The 15407-nt window shown below is 43.4% G+C and overlaps 1 protein-coding gene across 4 annotated transcripts in view; it reads right to left on the reverse strand.

Annotated features, from left to right (window-relative positions):
* The window catches only part of LOC126377713 (NACHT and WD repeat domain-containing protein 2), a 60363-nt gene that overhangs the window by 7478 nt on the left and 37478 nt on the right, over nt 1-15407 (reverse strand). For all 4 annotated transcript variants that reach the window (XM_050025483.1, XM_050025482.1, XM_050025484.1 and 1 more), the window contains 17 exons: nt 15007-15181; nt 14402-14546; nt 13326-13551; nt 12635-12745; nt 11399-11574; nt 10116-10270; nt 8878-9081; nt 7555-7694; nt 6826-7036; nt 5825-5994; nt 5023-5186; nt 4331-4494; nt 3468-3637; nt 2948-3167; nt 2345-2557; nt 1573-1633; nt 452-604 (listed from right to left, as the gene is read on the reverse strand). In XM_050025483.1, coding sequence (XP_049881440.1) covers nt 452-604; nt 1573-1633; nt 2345-2557; nt 2948-3167; nt 3468-3637; nt 4331-4494; nt 5023-5186; nt 5825-5994; nt 6826-7036; nt 7555-7694; nt 8878-9081; nt 10116-10270; nt 11399-11574; nt 12635-12745; nt 13326-13551; nt 14402-14546; nt 15007-15181 — 2858 coding nt within the window. The remainder of the gene's footprint in view (nt 1-451; nt 605-1572; nt 1634-2344; nt 2558-2947; nt 3168-3467; nt 3638-4330; nt 4495-5022; nt 5187-5824; nt 5995-6825; nt 7037-7554; nt 7695-8877; nt 9082-10115; nt 10271-11398; nt 11575-12634; nt 12746-13325; nt 13552-14401; nt 14547-15006; nt 15182-15407) is intronic.

Raw genomic sequence — 15407 nt, forward strand, 5'->3', positions numbered from 1 at the left:
TTAAAAAAAAAAACTTTACGCAATCGTTGCGCGTGTTTCTGTGTTGGCTTATGTCAAATTAATATTTTTACGTTGGGAAATGTGTTATGCATACCACCCTGCCCGGGGGGACGACGTGGTTATGTGGGACTCCCCGGGGCCACCCGGTATACCCACTAAAACCCAACGGTGTTCCTCATTGCCACCGTGTGGCGGGGATACGGGAACGCAATTGCACACAACCGCGTCCCCGCCGGCGGATGCCCTTGCGGACCCAGCGCCCATAGGAAAAGTTAAGTATTACTTGATTCGACTGCAACTATGACATTCAAGGCCATTCCGTTTGGTGCGTCGAGATTTGGACTCGAACCCTGATAATCAAGGTATCCATAAATCATTCTTCAAGTAATTAAAAGAAGACGAAGAAACAGAAGAAGAAGATATGCTATTAAAAGAAAAGAACTGGACTCACAAAGTATCTCCCAATTGACGTCGTCGTACGGCGCTGTGTCGGCGGCTGGGTGCGTGGCCTGGTGTTCACCTCTCATGCTGTACTGGACCCAGGAGCGAGGCCCGTAGATTATCATGTTGTGGTTGAGCACGTACACGCCTCGCACTGTCTCGCCTGAAGGAATCAACACACATAACAATTGAGGTAACTTTTTTTTGACTTGACTTATTGTAGACTAGCTTTTGCCCGCGACTTCGTCCGCGTGGCGTGTTATAAAAGAGAGATCTTTGGTTGTGTGGGAAAAAGGTTAAGAAATGCTTAATTTAATTACAGCCATAAACTTTATATTTACTAAGGTATGCATGCATGCTAGATTGGAAACATCTATCTTACGCGGTTTAGAAATGTTTTTTCCCGTTCCGTGGGAATTTTGCAATGTCCTGTTGCAACTAAGCTTTAAGTTTAATAAGGTACCTGCATGCCAAATTTCAAGCGTCTAACTTAAGCGGTTTAGATTTTTCATATAAAAGGATTTTCCCGCTAATTCCCATTCCCGAGGGAATTTCGGGAATTCCTTTCTTAGTGCACCTCTACGGTACCTAAGCTACGTCCCTTTGAAATTTCAAGTGCCTACGTTTAGCCGTTTAGGCTGTGCGTTGATATGTCAGTCAGTCAGTTTCTCCTTTTATATATTTAGATTTGCCGCAGATGGCATTAACTACTTGGCCGGATAAAATAAATGGGAAGCGCTGAAGGCTCTCACCCGATACAACGTTTAAGACAACAGGCCTAAGGGTGCCCAGTTGGGTGCGAACCTCAGCTCAGGGCGCCGTCTGAGAGGAAAAATATTTGAAAAGAATCAATCGACCCAAGTGGGAGGGACAATTAGGGTACCCTCACGGAGCTTTTTGTTAGACCAACGTGATAGGTGGTGAGTCGTATCGCCGTCTATAATGGTCGAGCCAACTGTGTTAGTGAAAACTGCACTTAAGATAAATGAATAACTCATTGGTGCAGGTCCGGTACCTGGATTCGAGAGGATTATTAAAATATCCCAACGCTCTAACCACTAGACCACGGCGGCTGTTTAAATGCAATTACATGGAACTATAATTATAAAATACAAAATATGATGTCGGTACCTTCGTCAAGTGGATTATCAATGGTGATGTATTCACTCGTTAGCATATTGAGAAGCATCGACTGGAAAATGAAAGTTGCATTCAAATTATGAAATTCATAACTTAATTATCGTAAATTCAGGTATGTTTACTTTATAATTGGATTCATACATACATACGGACTTCGTAACGCATACTGAAAGGAATGATTAAGACCATGATTCTGATACAAGTGGAGTTTTCCGTCGCAAACTTCATGACTTTTTTTTTTCAATTCTATTCTTTTGCGATAAAAAATCCACTTGATATTAACTCGGAATAGTGAGCTGAATCACCCCCTTGGTATTCGTTACGATGTAACTTACACTTGGTACATACTTACAGTACAAGTACGTATGGATACTAGCACCCATAAAAAACCCACCGTGAAAATATTCAGGGAAATGATTCAGGCCATGATTCTGAGTTGATATCAAGTAGAATTTCCAGTGGGAAAAATCATGAAAATTTTAGTGTGAAAATTAAAAAAAATCAGTTTTAATTTTGCGATGGAAAATTCCACTGGATTATTACTCAGAACCATGTTTTGAATCATCCCTCAAAGGTTTCGTTATGATGTCACTAACGCTCTGTACATATAGGTACACACAATATAGACCACGCGACGGAGACCAAATTTTGCCAAACAGGGTTTTTTACGAATGACGATAGGGGAGAGTGAAACTATCAAGAGTAGGAGTGGGGGAGGTCTGGGGGAGTGTGAAAGTAAGACCAACAGCTGGTCGCGACTTACCACAGAGTTATTAGTACTAGCAGCGGCCCACTTATTATCCGGGGACAGTTCCAAATTCTGCATGATCCCTTCCAGTTGTGGACAGAGGTCTCTGGCCAGGTCTGATGTGGAAAGGTCCCAGGATATGACCCGGCTGGATATCGAGACCACGAAGCGCTTGTCTGAAGACATACGGAACGCGAAGACGGCGAATTGGTGGCCTTCGAGGGAGTACTGTTGGAATGTATAGAAAAACAAATTAATAATAAAGACCAGGGTAATACAGTGTTATAAATAAAACATCTATTCAAAAGAAGTTGCAGAAGAGTTTTATGAAGAATAGGGAAGGCCCTATTCCAATGTGTCGCATCGAGGGCTATACCCAATTGGGATGGTCACTGGTACATCCCTCGCAAGATGAACTAAGTGCCCATACTTCACCGAGCTTTTTGTTAGACCAACGTGATAGGTGGTGAGCCGTATCGCCGTCTATAATGGTCGAGCCAACTGTTAGAGAAAACTGCACTTAAGATAAATGAATAGCTCATTGGTGCAATGGCACACTGAGCCACAGTAGTTCAATGATTTTACCCAAAATTTATGGAAATTGTCTCTCCAGTCTACCTTCAGCGGTCCTCCAGGAGTATGCAAGCAATGATGGCTTGGCAGCAGCGCGCAGTGGTTCTTGCCCTTATCATGACACTGCTTCAGCAATGATGACACGGCTGGGTTGTGAGGAGCTTCGGGCAGTAGACGACCGACCAGCTGGGGAGCCAACATGTCCGGGTATTGGCCCAGGATGGCTCCACCCAGGCGGAGGGCGTCGGCCACTAGCATCAGTTCTCTGGAAGGAAACACAAGGTAGGGAGATCGGGATGTAATACCAGCACCCATCCGATGACTTTTTTATTATTATTAAAAGATTTGAGTGCGTTTGACCACAATCACTCTTGGTCTTATGTAGCGATGTGGTCTAAGGTAGAGCACGCCAATTCAAATCATGTCAAGTAAAACTACTTGGGATGGGAGTCAGACGTCACACATACAGATGGGCGTGTACATAGGTACGATAACGTCAATGTGTAGTGTCTGCGTAAAATGAGGTTTTCTGTATGAAATGTCCTGGGTTTGACTAGACACTCACCTGACAGCATCCTTGCTAACATACTGCTTGGCATCCTCAAAGTCTGCCAGCACAGCCTGTAGCGGGCAACAGTTGAGCTTAGCGTGGAGCCACTCATAGTTGAAGAGTACCTCAGCGTAAAGATCCGCGAAGCGCTTCGAGCGCACCAGGTGGAAGGGGAGCTCCCCGAACTGGAAAAGATAAGTCAAACTCAAACTCAGAAATATCTTAATTCATCAGGTAACATAGGCAGCCACTGGGGTCCTGTGGTACACCAACCACCACCACCACCACCACCTGTGGTTCGAGCGCCCGTGCCGGACTTGCCGCTTACTTCTCAAACGGGGAGCGTCGATTCGAACCCCGGTACTGGACTGGTCTGGACTTGCACCAATAATTCAAATGCAATATTCACTAACACGATTAGCTCGACCATTATAGACGGCGAAACAGCTCATCACCTATCACGTTGGTCTAACAGAAAGCTCGGTGAAGTGTGGGTACTTAGTTCATCTTGCGATGGATGTAGGCATTTCTGGCTACCCCAATTATGTTATGTTATGTAATATAGAAACACTTTGAATTGTATTGTTTTGATTGAATGGGAAACCTGAAAAGTAAGATGATTCCGCACTTTAGAGAGCACGTCACTTTCGCTTCTTCCACTCATCAAAGTTTCCATGCATGCTCGCTGGTTTAGAGTACTCTTAACCTGGCATTTCTTTAAAATATCCTGGATTTGATTACGTATTTGAGCAATAATCAATTGAACTACTGAATTCAGTACTTCATCGTCTTCCTGCCTTTTCCCAAGTGGAGTCGCACAACCTCTTCCTCCTCTTCTATGCATTTCTGTCAGTTGTCATCTCTGTACTCACACTTACCTTCCTCAAATTGTACCTCTTGTTCTGGCCATCAGCTGATGTGAAGACGAGGGGTTGGATTGGCACCTTCCTGTCAGCAACACCCTCTCTGTCGGCCAAGTTGAACCTGTGTCTCTGAATCTCCGTATATTTGAAAGGTTTCGGGATTCCACCGCCCCAGATGCCTGAAAAACATTAATACAAGTTGCTTGGGACTTTCTCCGTGGTCCTAGAGGTCCCGGGTTCGAATCCCAGTGAGAACATACATACATACATACACATACATAAACTCACGCCCGTAATCCCTAATGGGGTGGGCAGAGCCACAAGTAATCAAAGACAACTTGCAGCCACTGTTGATACGATACCCAGTGCCCAGTGAGAACATATCTTAAAAAACATTTGTGGTCCCTAGTTTGTTTAGGATATTACATGCTCATCATCAGTTTCTCCTAAGGTAAGAGTCACGCTCTTGTCCGTGTAGAATGCTCGAGACAAGACGTTCGCTTTATCTTTAATTTGATCCATGTAAACATTTTTCGGTCTTCCCCAGACTCTATTTCCGTTTATAATTTTAATAAATTCGTGTTGTCTTACTAAGTGCGAAGAAAGAAGTATAGACAGATTATGAAGATAAAAAGGAAACCGAATTAAGAAAATGAGCATTGACTTGGCCTAAAGCACTCCAATGACGAATTTATGCAATGTCTTACCAAGGTAGTAATCAGCGATCATGGAATGGAAGTACATTGCCATGTTCATGTTCTTGAAGTATCTCTCCCGCGCCGTGTCCCGGAACTGTCTGTGGTACCAGTTCATGACGGAGACACCGTCTGCTTCTCTCTCTGACAGGTAGTTCGGGAGATCGTTTCGGATCCTGAGGGAGGGAGTAGCATATTCACAATATAGGGATTTTCCACGTGATCTATCGTAGATTTGCTGCAAATGGCATTAACTGTTTGACCAGACGAATGGGGAGCGCTGAAGGCTCTCACCCGGTACAATATTTAAGACAACAGGCTTGAGGGTGTCCATGTTATCGCTAAGGTGCGAAGAAGTTGCCGCCAAACTGGAGGAGGAGATGGGCCTCCTTTTATAAATAAAAGTCCGAACTATGATGGGTATCTTCTATTGTTCATCAACATACACGGATAGGACAGAATAAACACACAATCACAATAAATTATATAAAAATCTCAGAGCGAGTTAAAAGTGCACCTGTCGCCTAGCAAGCCTTTCACCCAAGAGAGAGAGAGGTGAGGTGCGGGGGCGAGCGGTGTGACATATGGCCAAGCGTGAAACCAGTTTGGCGGCGAGGGTGTGCTGCCGCCAAAAAGTAAAATACGGTCGTGTTATATCATTCATTTACATCCTCAAACGTCTAACGTGTCAGAGCTTTCAGCGCTTCTCATTTATCCGATCAAGCTGTACAATAACTCAATAAGTCACGTCAAAAAAAAATACTTACAACGAACACAGGAAAATCTACTTGGTCAGAGGAAAGATGGTACTAACCTAGTCCACAAGAGAGGCGGTATCCTCCTGACGGGCGGCAGATGGTACTGGTACACATCATCCAGGACCTTATCATCCAAGGAGATCAGGTCTTCAAGTTCTGTCTCCGAGAGACCGCTGCGGGCTGCTGTGATGTACGCGAGAGCGTGGAAGACCAGCAGGCGGCCATGCTGAAAAGAGAAGTATACAAAATACATCATCATAGGCCTCGTCCGTCTACTCTCCGAAACCGACCCCTCCGGCGTGGCCGATTTTCCCTCATGCAGCGCTTATCGTTATTGGTCCATTAGAGTTGATTTATTATTTCAAATATAATCCTCTCAGGAGGGGAGGAGCTCGGTGGCGCAGCGGTAATCGCGCTCGGTCTGCGATTGTTGAAGTTAAGCAACTTTCGCAAAGGCCCGTCATAGAATGGGTGACCACACAAACAAAAAAAAGTTTTCATCTCGAGCTCCTCCGTGCTTCGGAAGGCACGTTAAGCCGTTGGTCCCGGCTGCATTAGCAGTCGTTAATAACCACCAATCCGCACTGGGCCCGCGTGGTGGTTTAAGGCCCGATCTCCCTATCCATCCATAGGGAAGGCCCGTGCCCCAGCAGTGGGGACGTTGATGGGCTGATGATGATGAATCCTCTCAGGCGACGCTCTGAGCCGAGGTAGACACCTAACTGGGCACCCTCAGGCCTGTTATCTTAAATTTTGTACCGGGTGAGAGCCCTCAGCGCTTCCCATTTGTCCGGCCAAGTAGTTAATGCCATTTATTTTATTAAAAGAATTGAGTGAGTTTGTCTAGACCAGCCTGGTTTTAGGCAGCCATGTGGTCTAAGGTGGAGCAAACACAAACTCAAATAGGCACTATTTTCACTCTTGACTTGAAAAACCCAGATATGCGGCAAATCTACAATAAGATACGCCGAAAAAAAGACTATAATTATTTAATCATTAAGGGGCAAAAAGTGCCCCTTCTATCATTGCCAAGCTCAATCTCTTTAATTTTACAAACCTGCTTCTCAATCCTCTCAAACAGCATCATGATGGAATCCATGACGGTGGAAGCGAGGTGGGTATCAGAGGGCTTGGTGTAGCTCCTCCAGCGACAGACTTCAGCAAAGACCAACTTCACGAAGATGGGCAGCGAGCACGCTCCGATAGCGTTGGAGACCAGACGCCACTGGTAGTTGCTTAGGTCCCGAGCTGCTGAGGCCATCCAAAGCCTGGAATTAAAGGGAGATTACTGAAGGTTTTCGCCTTAAGAGTGACAGATACAGACGGGGTGGGCAGCAAACGACAACTTACAGCCACACGTGATATTCTTCTTCTAGTTTTGTGAGGATTTTGAAGTAAATAAAGGACTGACATCACTAACCTTGGTGTCAGGTTCCTTTCGGACCCATGATACCCCTGGGGTATATTATAGTACCGCCAGAAGCCCCTGACATGGGTCATGTAACGACTACTACGTAGGTACTTACTCTAATCAATAGCAACCGGTACCAACAGTTAAACGTGCCATCTGAACCACGCAGCATATTTTTTGGTTATTCGGGCGAACAAAGGATAGTCTCACAAAGTGATTTAGGCTGGCTCGTTTTCACTTACCCTGAAGATTTGACAGGTCTGGCTTTTTACAGAAGCGACTGCCTGTCTGATCTTACAAACCGCGAAGGAAATAAAACATACCTGTGAAGCGCCAATCAATCCCAATTAGCAAATTAAAAAAAACTAAACTTACTTCAATACCTCCATAGCCAAATCCTCCCCAAGTGCAGTCACCTCTAAGAAATTCTCTTCAGAGTCAATCATGCGCCGCAACACGTCATACTCCTTTGACACTTCGGGGTTCTCTTCTTCTCTTGCGCATGTTACTATTATCTGAAATTGTTTTTTTCTTAATTAGATATGCCACCTACCGCAGCTATTGAGGTGGAAATAGCCATAAGACTCCAGAAGACATTTTGACTTTGAATTTGAACTAGACTGAGTCTTGAAATCCTAAGAAGCATTGATAAAACACTTGACTCTTATATTGCCCATAATTATAGGACTAGATACAATCATTTAGTCATTTTATCCGACATACCTAACGGTTAAACTGTAATTTTACTCCTAGTACATTCAGGGAGTGTCCACTCATTGGTGCTAATTCCTGTAAATACCATCTAATTTTATTTTAAGTTATATCTGTCATTTTCTTATCCGCCGAAAAGGAAAGGGACGGGTAATCGACAAGCATAAAATTTATGGAACACACGTCAATTTTAAACACAAATCTAAACCAACCGTCTAAAATTTTACATCAGTCAATAACCCGACACAGTTAAGTTAGGTAGACAGCACGTCAAACGGATTGCATACCAGCGACGTACCTTTTTGATTCGCCCGGGTTATACATTCATTTACTCATTCTTCCTAAAATTAAGAGCTGTGAATCATCCGTCCCTTTCCTTTTCGACGGATATGAAAATGACGGATATAACTTAAAATAAAATTAGGCGGTGTCTGCAGGAATCGGGGCCATTATTGTCTTTAATGTGTAAGTGCGAGTGAAATAGGCAGTTCGCGCGCACTCTTTACTCCTTAGTCCTTAACGGCCTCCGTGGTCTAGTGGTTGAGCGTTGGGCTCACGATCCGGAGGCCCCGGGTTCGAATCCGGATAGGGACATGTCACAAAAACCACTTTGTGATTCCTAGTTTGGTTAGGACATTACAGGCCGATCACCTGATTATCCGAAAGTAAGATGATCCGTGCTTCGGAAGGCACGTTAAGCCATTGATCCCGGTCACTACTTGCCGATCTAAGTATGTAGTCGTTACGTGAGTCATGTCAGGGGCCTTTGGCGGCTCAATAATAACCCTGACACCAGGGTTGATGAGGTTGGTATTCCACCTCACAACCCACACGATAAGAAGAAGATCGGCTCACAGTCATTTGGTGCGGGGCGGAGCGATACCGTTTTATGCGAAGTATTCTGCTTTTCTCTATGCTTCTAGTCCAAAAGCAGACATTTTCCTCGTCATCCTGTAGCCAAGCTTTTCCCAGCATCATGATACTCACCTTACAATGTGGCGGCAACCGGGTCGGCAGCCATGACACCTTATTATTCTCCGTACCAATCCCGGTCAGCTGATCAACGGAGTCCAGAAACAGCAACAAGGGTTGCTGTTGCGTGGCCAACGTCAGCAGCTGCTTGAAGTGTGCCGTTAGAGGCACCAGGTCGTCTGGGATGCTCTCGAATGGTAGAGCTAGGTTGTAGGAGATCTGGAACATGGCAAACCAAGCGTGGTAATCCATGTAAATGTAAGTTTATTTAAATTATAATAATTATGACATGGTCATGTTCTACGACTATCGTGTGGAGGTGGATTACCAACCCCATCAACCCTGGTGTCAGGGTTATTATTGAGCCGCCAAAGGCCCCTGACATCAGTAAATAATAACCGGGACCAACGGCTTAACGTGCCTTCCCGTAGCACGGAGCGTCTTATTTTCGGCCAATCAGATGATCGACCAGTAATGTCCTAACCAAACTAGGGATCACAAAGTGATTTTTGTGATTTGTCCCTACCGGATTCGAACCCGGGACCTCCGGATCGTGAGCCCTACGCTCAACCACTGGACTATGGAGGCCGTGATCATGTTGATTATGTGGAATTGGTTCAGACACGTTTGTCGAATGCATCCGGAGCGATGGGCAATTAAGGGTCGTTATTCACTGGATACCTCAAGGCGACTACAGAACTCGAGGCTTACCGCGCAAAAGACGGTTTGACGACGTCAATGCTTATCGAAGGGATTGGCCGCAGATCGTCGAGAGAAGTGGACAAATCAAGGCCTTTGCCCAGCAGTGGAATCTCTCGAATAGAATAGGTAAGATTTAAGATGCCCATGGCCGATACGATATTCCCTCGTGTTCGTTTTTACGACACCCAGGATGACAAGCTTCTATGTAAGTAAGTGAGTACAACGTATTCTTTGTTTTATTCATTCGCTCCTAATCCGGAAATGGTTGTCAAAGAGGGTTAAACTGCCTATTTCTCCCATCAGGTGTCGCTACTGTTGAGTGTTTTTTGATAGTCATACTAATTGTTTTGGTTATATTTTTACATTTTCTATAACCCTATGCACAGCGTTTAAGTGCAAAATCATATTGTTATATTTATTCCCTTCCGACACAATCCACATTTTATAGCAATTCATCACGAACTTTAACTGGACAGTATGGAGATCTGTCAAAATTAGGAACACTCAACAATGCTGCCGCCTACATTTGAGCTTCTAGTTTTCGTTCATACCTGCTGGCAAATAGATATGAGTGTGGGTGTCAAGGCGCTGGAGTCAGGGGTGGTTCCCAGGAATCTGATGATGTTGGTCGGACGAACATCAGCGAACCAGGTCTTCAGACACATGGCTGCGCTATTTGCTAGTAGACTCGTCTTTCCGCAACCACCTGAAATAACAATTATCACATTTGGCTCGACCATTATAGACGGCGATACGGCTCACCACCTATCACGTTGGTCTGACAGAAAACTCGATGAGGTGTGGGTACTTAGTTCATCTTGCGATGGATGTACCTCTGACTACCCCAATCGGGATAAAGTCATGAGCTTATGTTATTATGTTACAATTTAACAACAACAGCCTCCGGAGTCTAGTGCATTGGGTTCATGATTTGGAGGTCCGAATTCGATACCCGATGGGGACACACCATTGAAAATCACTTTTTGAGACTTGCCTTCGTTTGGCTAGGACATAGAAGGCTGAATCATCTGGTTGTCCGAAAAAATAAGATGACATAACATTTTTTATAATATGTACTGAAGCTTTTGTTATGGCCGGTTTTTTTTTACTGAGGGGTTAAAAAGGCCACATCGAAACAAATCCTCTAAAAAGCAATATTGCAATTTGTAATTTTTGCATACAAAAATAAGTGCGCAATGCAAACAGATGTCAAATAGCAATATTGCTTTTTTAGATGAATTGCTTTGATGTGGCATTTTTAACATCCCTGATCATCATCATTACCATCTCCCTAGCATTATCCCGCTTTTCTCGGGGTCCGCTTATCTAACCTGAAGATTTGACAGGTCCGGTTTTATACAGAAGCGACTGCCTGTCTGACCTTCCAACCCACGAACGGAAAACCAGCCCAATACAGGTTAGGTCACATACCTCCGAAAATGCATTTCTCGGGAATGTGGGTTTTCTTTTACCGCTGAGCACGTGATAATCATTTGTGATCCAAATATGGATTCGAAAACAAATTCGACAATCATTGGTTTAGGCCTGTGCTGGATTCGAACCTGCGACCTTAAAGTGAGAGGCAAGCGTGAAAGTCGCCATTCTATACGTAGTGTTATTCCTTATTCTGTGGTATTACTTACCTACTTGTGAAATTTTTCCTTCCTGACCTTCCAACCCGCGAACCAACCCAATACAGATTAGGTCACATACCTCCGAAAATGCATTTCTCGGGAATGTGGATTTCCTCCCGACCCCTAACATCCCTGATCATCCTGAGGGATAATGCAGCTGACAGCTCAATTACAGAACTATACGTAACTTAAAGAATTACCTTCTCCATATAGCACTAAGGGTTTATCAGAATTGTTCTTCATATAATTCTCAATGAACTTCAGATCGTTCGCTCTCCCGTGGAAGACCTTCACGCTGTTGTTGCAAGCGTGTAAATGTTGGAGTATTTCTGTGACGATGACCCCTTGAGCACTGCTGTCTTCTTTACGCATTGCTCTGGAAATAATAATGGAACTTATTCAACTGACTGACTTACTGCAACTTTATTGTACATAATAAAAAGAAACCCAGAAACGTAATGTCAATCGAACAATCTGAAGTATACATTGTTTTAAGTTTACGCGGTTATTATCATAATTAAAACACATAATAACGGGTTCTTACCGCGTTTAAATGGGGATATGAGACTCCCGATATTTCGACACTGTTGCAAGTGCCATGATAAACGCGGTAAGAACCCGTTATTATGTGTTTTAATCAATCTGAAGTAGTTCCAATTAATGAGTCATACTGGCCCCGATTCCTACAGACACCTCCTAATTTTATTTTAAGTTATACCCGTCATTTTCTTATCCGCCGAAAATGAAAGGGACGGACGATTGTCAACAAGTTAATTTTAAAAGAAATGAATTACCCGAGCGAATAAAATAGGCGAGATCGCTGGTATTTTAATCTGTTTGACGTGCTGTCTACTTAACTCGGTCGGGTTATTGGCTGATGTAAAATTTTTAGACGATTGTTTTAGATTTCTGCTTAAAATTGACGTATATTCCATAAATTTTATGCCTGTCAATTACCCGTCCCTTTCCTTTTCGGCGGATAAGAAAATGACACGTATAACAAAATAAAAATAGATGGTGTTTACAGGAATCAGCACCAGTGTGTTGTTAAATCAGTGTCTTATCGGTGTAGCATTCTCTATTCTTGTCTATCAACTTCCAATTCTTTGACTTCCTTATAAGACACGACTGTCGCTTCTCTTTATTTTTTTCCATGTAAGCTCTTCTTGGTCTTCCCCGTCCTCACTTTCCTTCTATCTTCCCATCTATGAGTTTTTTTTTATAAATCCAATGTGTCTTATTAACTATCCAATCGTTTTGCATCTGTCCTCAATAACTCTCAATATTTGTGTTCTTTCCCTTACTCTTACTAGCGCTGCTTCATTAGTAACCATTTCCGTCCAGCTTATTCTTTCCATTCTCCTCCAAAACCACATTTTTTTTTTCAATTACAAAGAAAGTACCATCGGCGAACACTTAATCAAAATAGTACAAACCTATCAACAAGTTTGATGATGTTCTTGTAGAAGTGAGATATGAAATGGTTGAGGTATTCGCCGTGAGTTTCGTTATCCAAACCCTCGCGACCGATCCATTCGACGGTATACCTGAAAACAGAAATAAATGAAAAAGAATATATGATAAAACAAAACAGAACAGAACAAAAGAAAATCAAATAAAATGTACTTTATTTCGTAGAATTTTACATCCATATCAGCTAGGGATAAAGCATCACAAATCCTTAAAGGAATTCGAAAGAATTTCAGAGAAATATGCGTTGGTATTTTCTAGTTTCATACTTTTTAGAGCGTGATTTTCCATAGTCGGGTTTTAGTATTTAAACTAAGTATTTATTTATCCGTGCTTCGAGAGGCACGTTAAGCCGTTGGCCCCGGTTACTACTAACTGATATAAGTACGTACTTAATCGTTATATGAGCCAAGTCAGTGGCCTTTGGCGGCTCAATAATAACCCTGACACCAGGGTTGATGAGGTTGGTAATCCACCTCACAACCCACACGATAGAAGAAGTATTTCAACTAAAATGTTTTCATCTAAGCGAAAGTCTTTAATGACATAATTTTCAAGATTTTTCAGAAACCACTTCGCCTTAACATATCTCTCAGACCCCTTCATAATTCCGATACTTCGTAGACTTCTAAGAATTGAAGAAGATTATAAACTTACTTCTGTATATTAGTAGTCTCAATCTTGTTGGGTAGGCGCACGTCTCTGAGATCAGCCAACAATTTGGAGGCTTCAGTGTCTAGACTCCTGTTCAGTATGTCCACGAAGTTGCTGGCCTTCTTCAGGTTCTGCAGGTTGATGTTGTTGATGTAACGGACATAGGCGAGGCAGTGGTTCTTCGTGTTCTTAACGTTGAGAACTCCGTTGATAACTTCCCGTTCGGTTACTGGAAGACAAAATTTATACCATAACCCATCATCATCACTAATTTAAGAGAGCCACGCTGTTGTCGGTGTAGCGTTCTCCATGCTTCTTTTTAGGGAAAAATAGGGCAGTGGTTTCCGTCTTACCTTCCGCCCAGCCATAACTATAGCAAAGGAATAATACTACTACGTATAGGACTGCAACTATCCGCTCCCCACCAGTGGCTGAGCTAGGTTTTCTTCACCCCCCCTTCGGTCTTACTCTAGTCATAGAATAGATAATAATACTACGTATAGAACGGCAACTATCTGCTCCCCACCAGCGACTGAGCAAGGTTTACCTCACCAGAACCTCTCGGTCTTACGTTAATCTTGAACCAATGCGTAGTGTCTGTGTAAAACGAGGTTTTTTTATATGAGTTGTCCTGGGTTGCCACAGCAGCTCAGGACTATACAGTACAGAGTAGGCTTTTCTTCTGAGAAAGCGTAGTCTGCTACGCTCTATTCTCTCCTTTTGGCTGTGCTGTCCAGGGTCCATAATGAATCTTGTTTTGTAATGTCACCGGTGTCTACAAGTTATCGAGTATTGAGTACATCCGACTTGGGTAGTCAGAGGTCCACCCATTGCAAGATGAAGATTACCCACACCCACACCTCACCGAGGTTTCTGTTAGACCAACGTAGGTGATGGTAATGATCGATACAACTGTGTTAATGAAACCAGCACTTAAGATAAATGAGTAACTCGTAGGTGCAAATCCAGTACCGGGTTTGGAACCAGCGCGAAATGGCGCTCCCCGATTGAGAAGAAAAGTCGGTGTACTACAGGACGAGAGTGACATTCATACATAAATTCTGACAGAAGAATCTTACCAGACATAAAGTAGTTGTGCATAGTTTCTTTGTCAATCTTGCCAGTATTGTAAAGTTGCAGTGATGCCTTGCGGAACAGCTTCTGCATCTTGCCAAGGGTGTCCCACCAGACCGCCTGGTCCTCCGCTTGGAGTTTCGGGACCCTCTGAAACATCAGAACGATGCAACAAATCCAGAAACATTGATTTTCTATACAGACAAAAATAAATCGAGAAACCAAACTAAAATGCCTGCCATAAAAATGCTGAAATGTTTGCCGGGAAGAAATTGCTATTTATCAAAAAGCCCGTCGATTGTGCCTATGTTGTCACTTTTATGATATTTTTTAATGTTGTGTTATAATAGTTTATATAAGCAATGAATCGTTTTTGCGTATTGTATGGTTAAATCAACCTCATTGGTTTTTAATAGTGATTATAATTTCATATAAAACTTGTAAGTTACCTGGTGATTGCACACAGCGCTTACCATTTGACCGGCCAAGACGGTAAATTACACTTGATATCAACTCAGAATCATGGTCTGAATCCCTCAAAGTTTTGTTACGATGTCACTAACACCCTGTATACAATTAGTGATGATCAGGATTTGTCAATTCTATGCACCTTGTTATTGAAATTGATGAGGATGGACGATATGGGTTGCAGCACAGACACCGGTGGCACGGCGTTGGCATCCTTCTTGTACCAGGTGTCCAGCAGGATGACGTCCACTCCACCAGCTGCTAGTTCATCTCGCAGCATTTGCAGCTCCGATGAGAGCACGTAGGTGGGAATTGGTCTGAAGACAATGAGACATTGGTATCATAGAGGGATTGTAGGAAGAAAAGTAGAGCTTTTCATCTCCCTAGGATTATCCCGTTTTTCACAGGCTTACCTGACCTGAACCTAAAGCGACTGCCTGTCTGACGGCAGGTTGGACCATAAGAAGAAGACCCGCGAAAGGAAAACCAGCCCAATACAGATTAGGTCACACACCGCCGAAAATGCATTTCTCGGGAATGTGG

The sequence above is a fragment of the Pectinophora gossypiella genome, chromosome 24, assembly GCF_024362695.1.
Source record: "Pectinophora gossypiella chromosome 24, ilPecGoss1.1, whole genome shotgun sequence".
In the NCBI taxonomy this organism is placed as follows: Eukaryota; Metazoa; Arthropoda; class Insecta; order Lepidoptera; family Gelechiidae; genus Pectinophora; species Pectinophora gossypiella.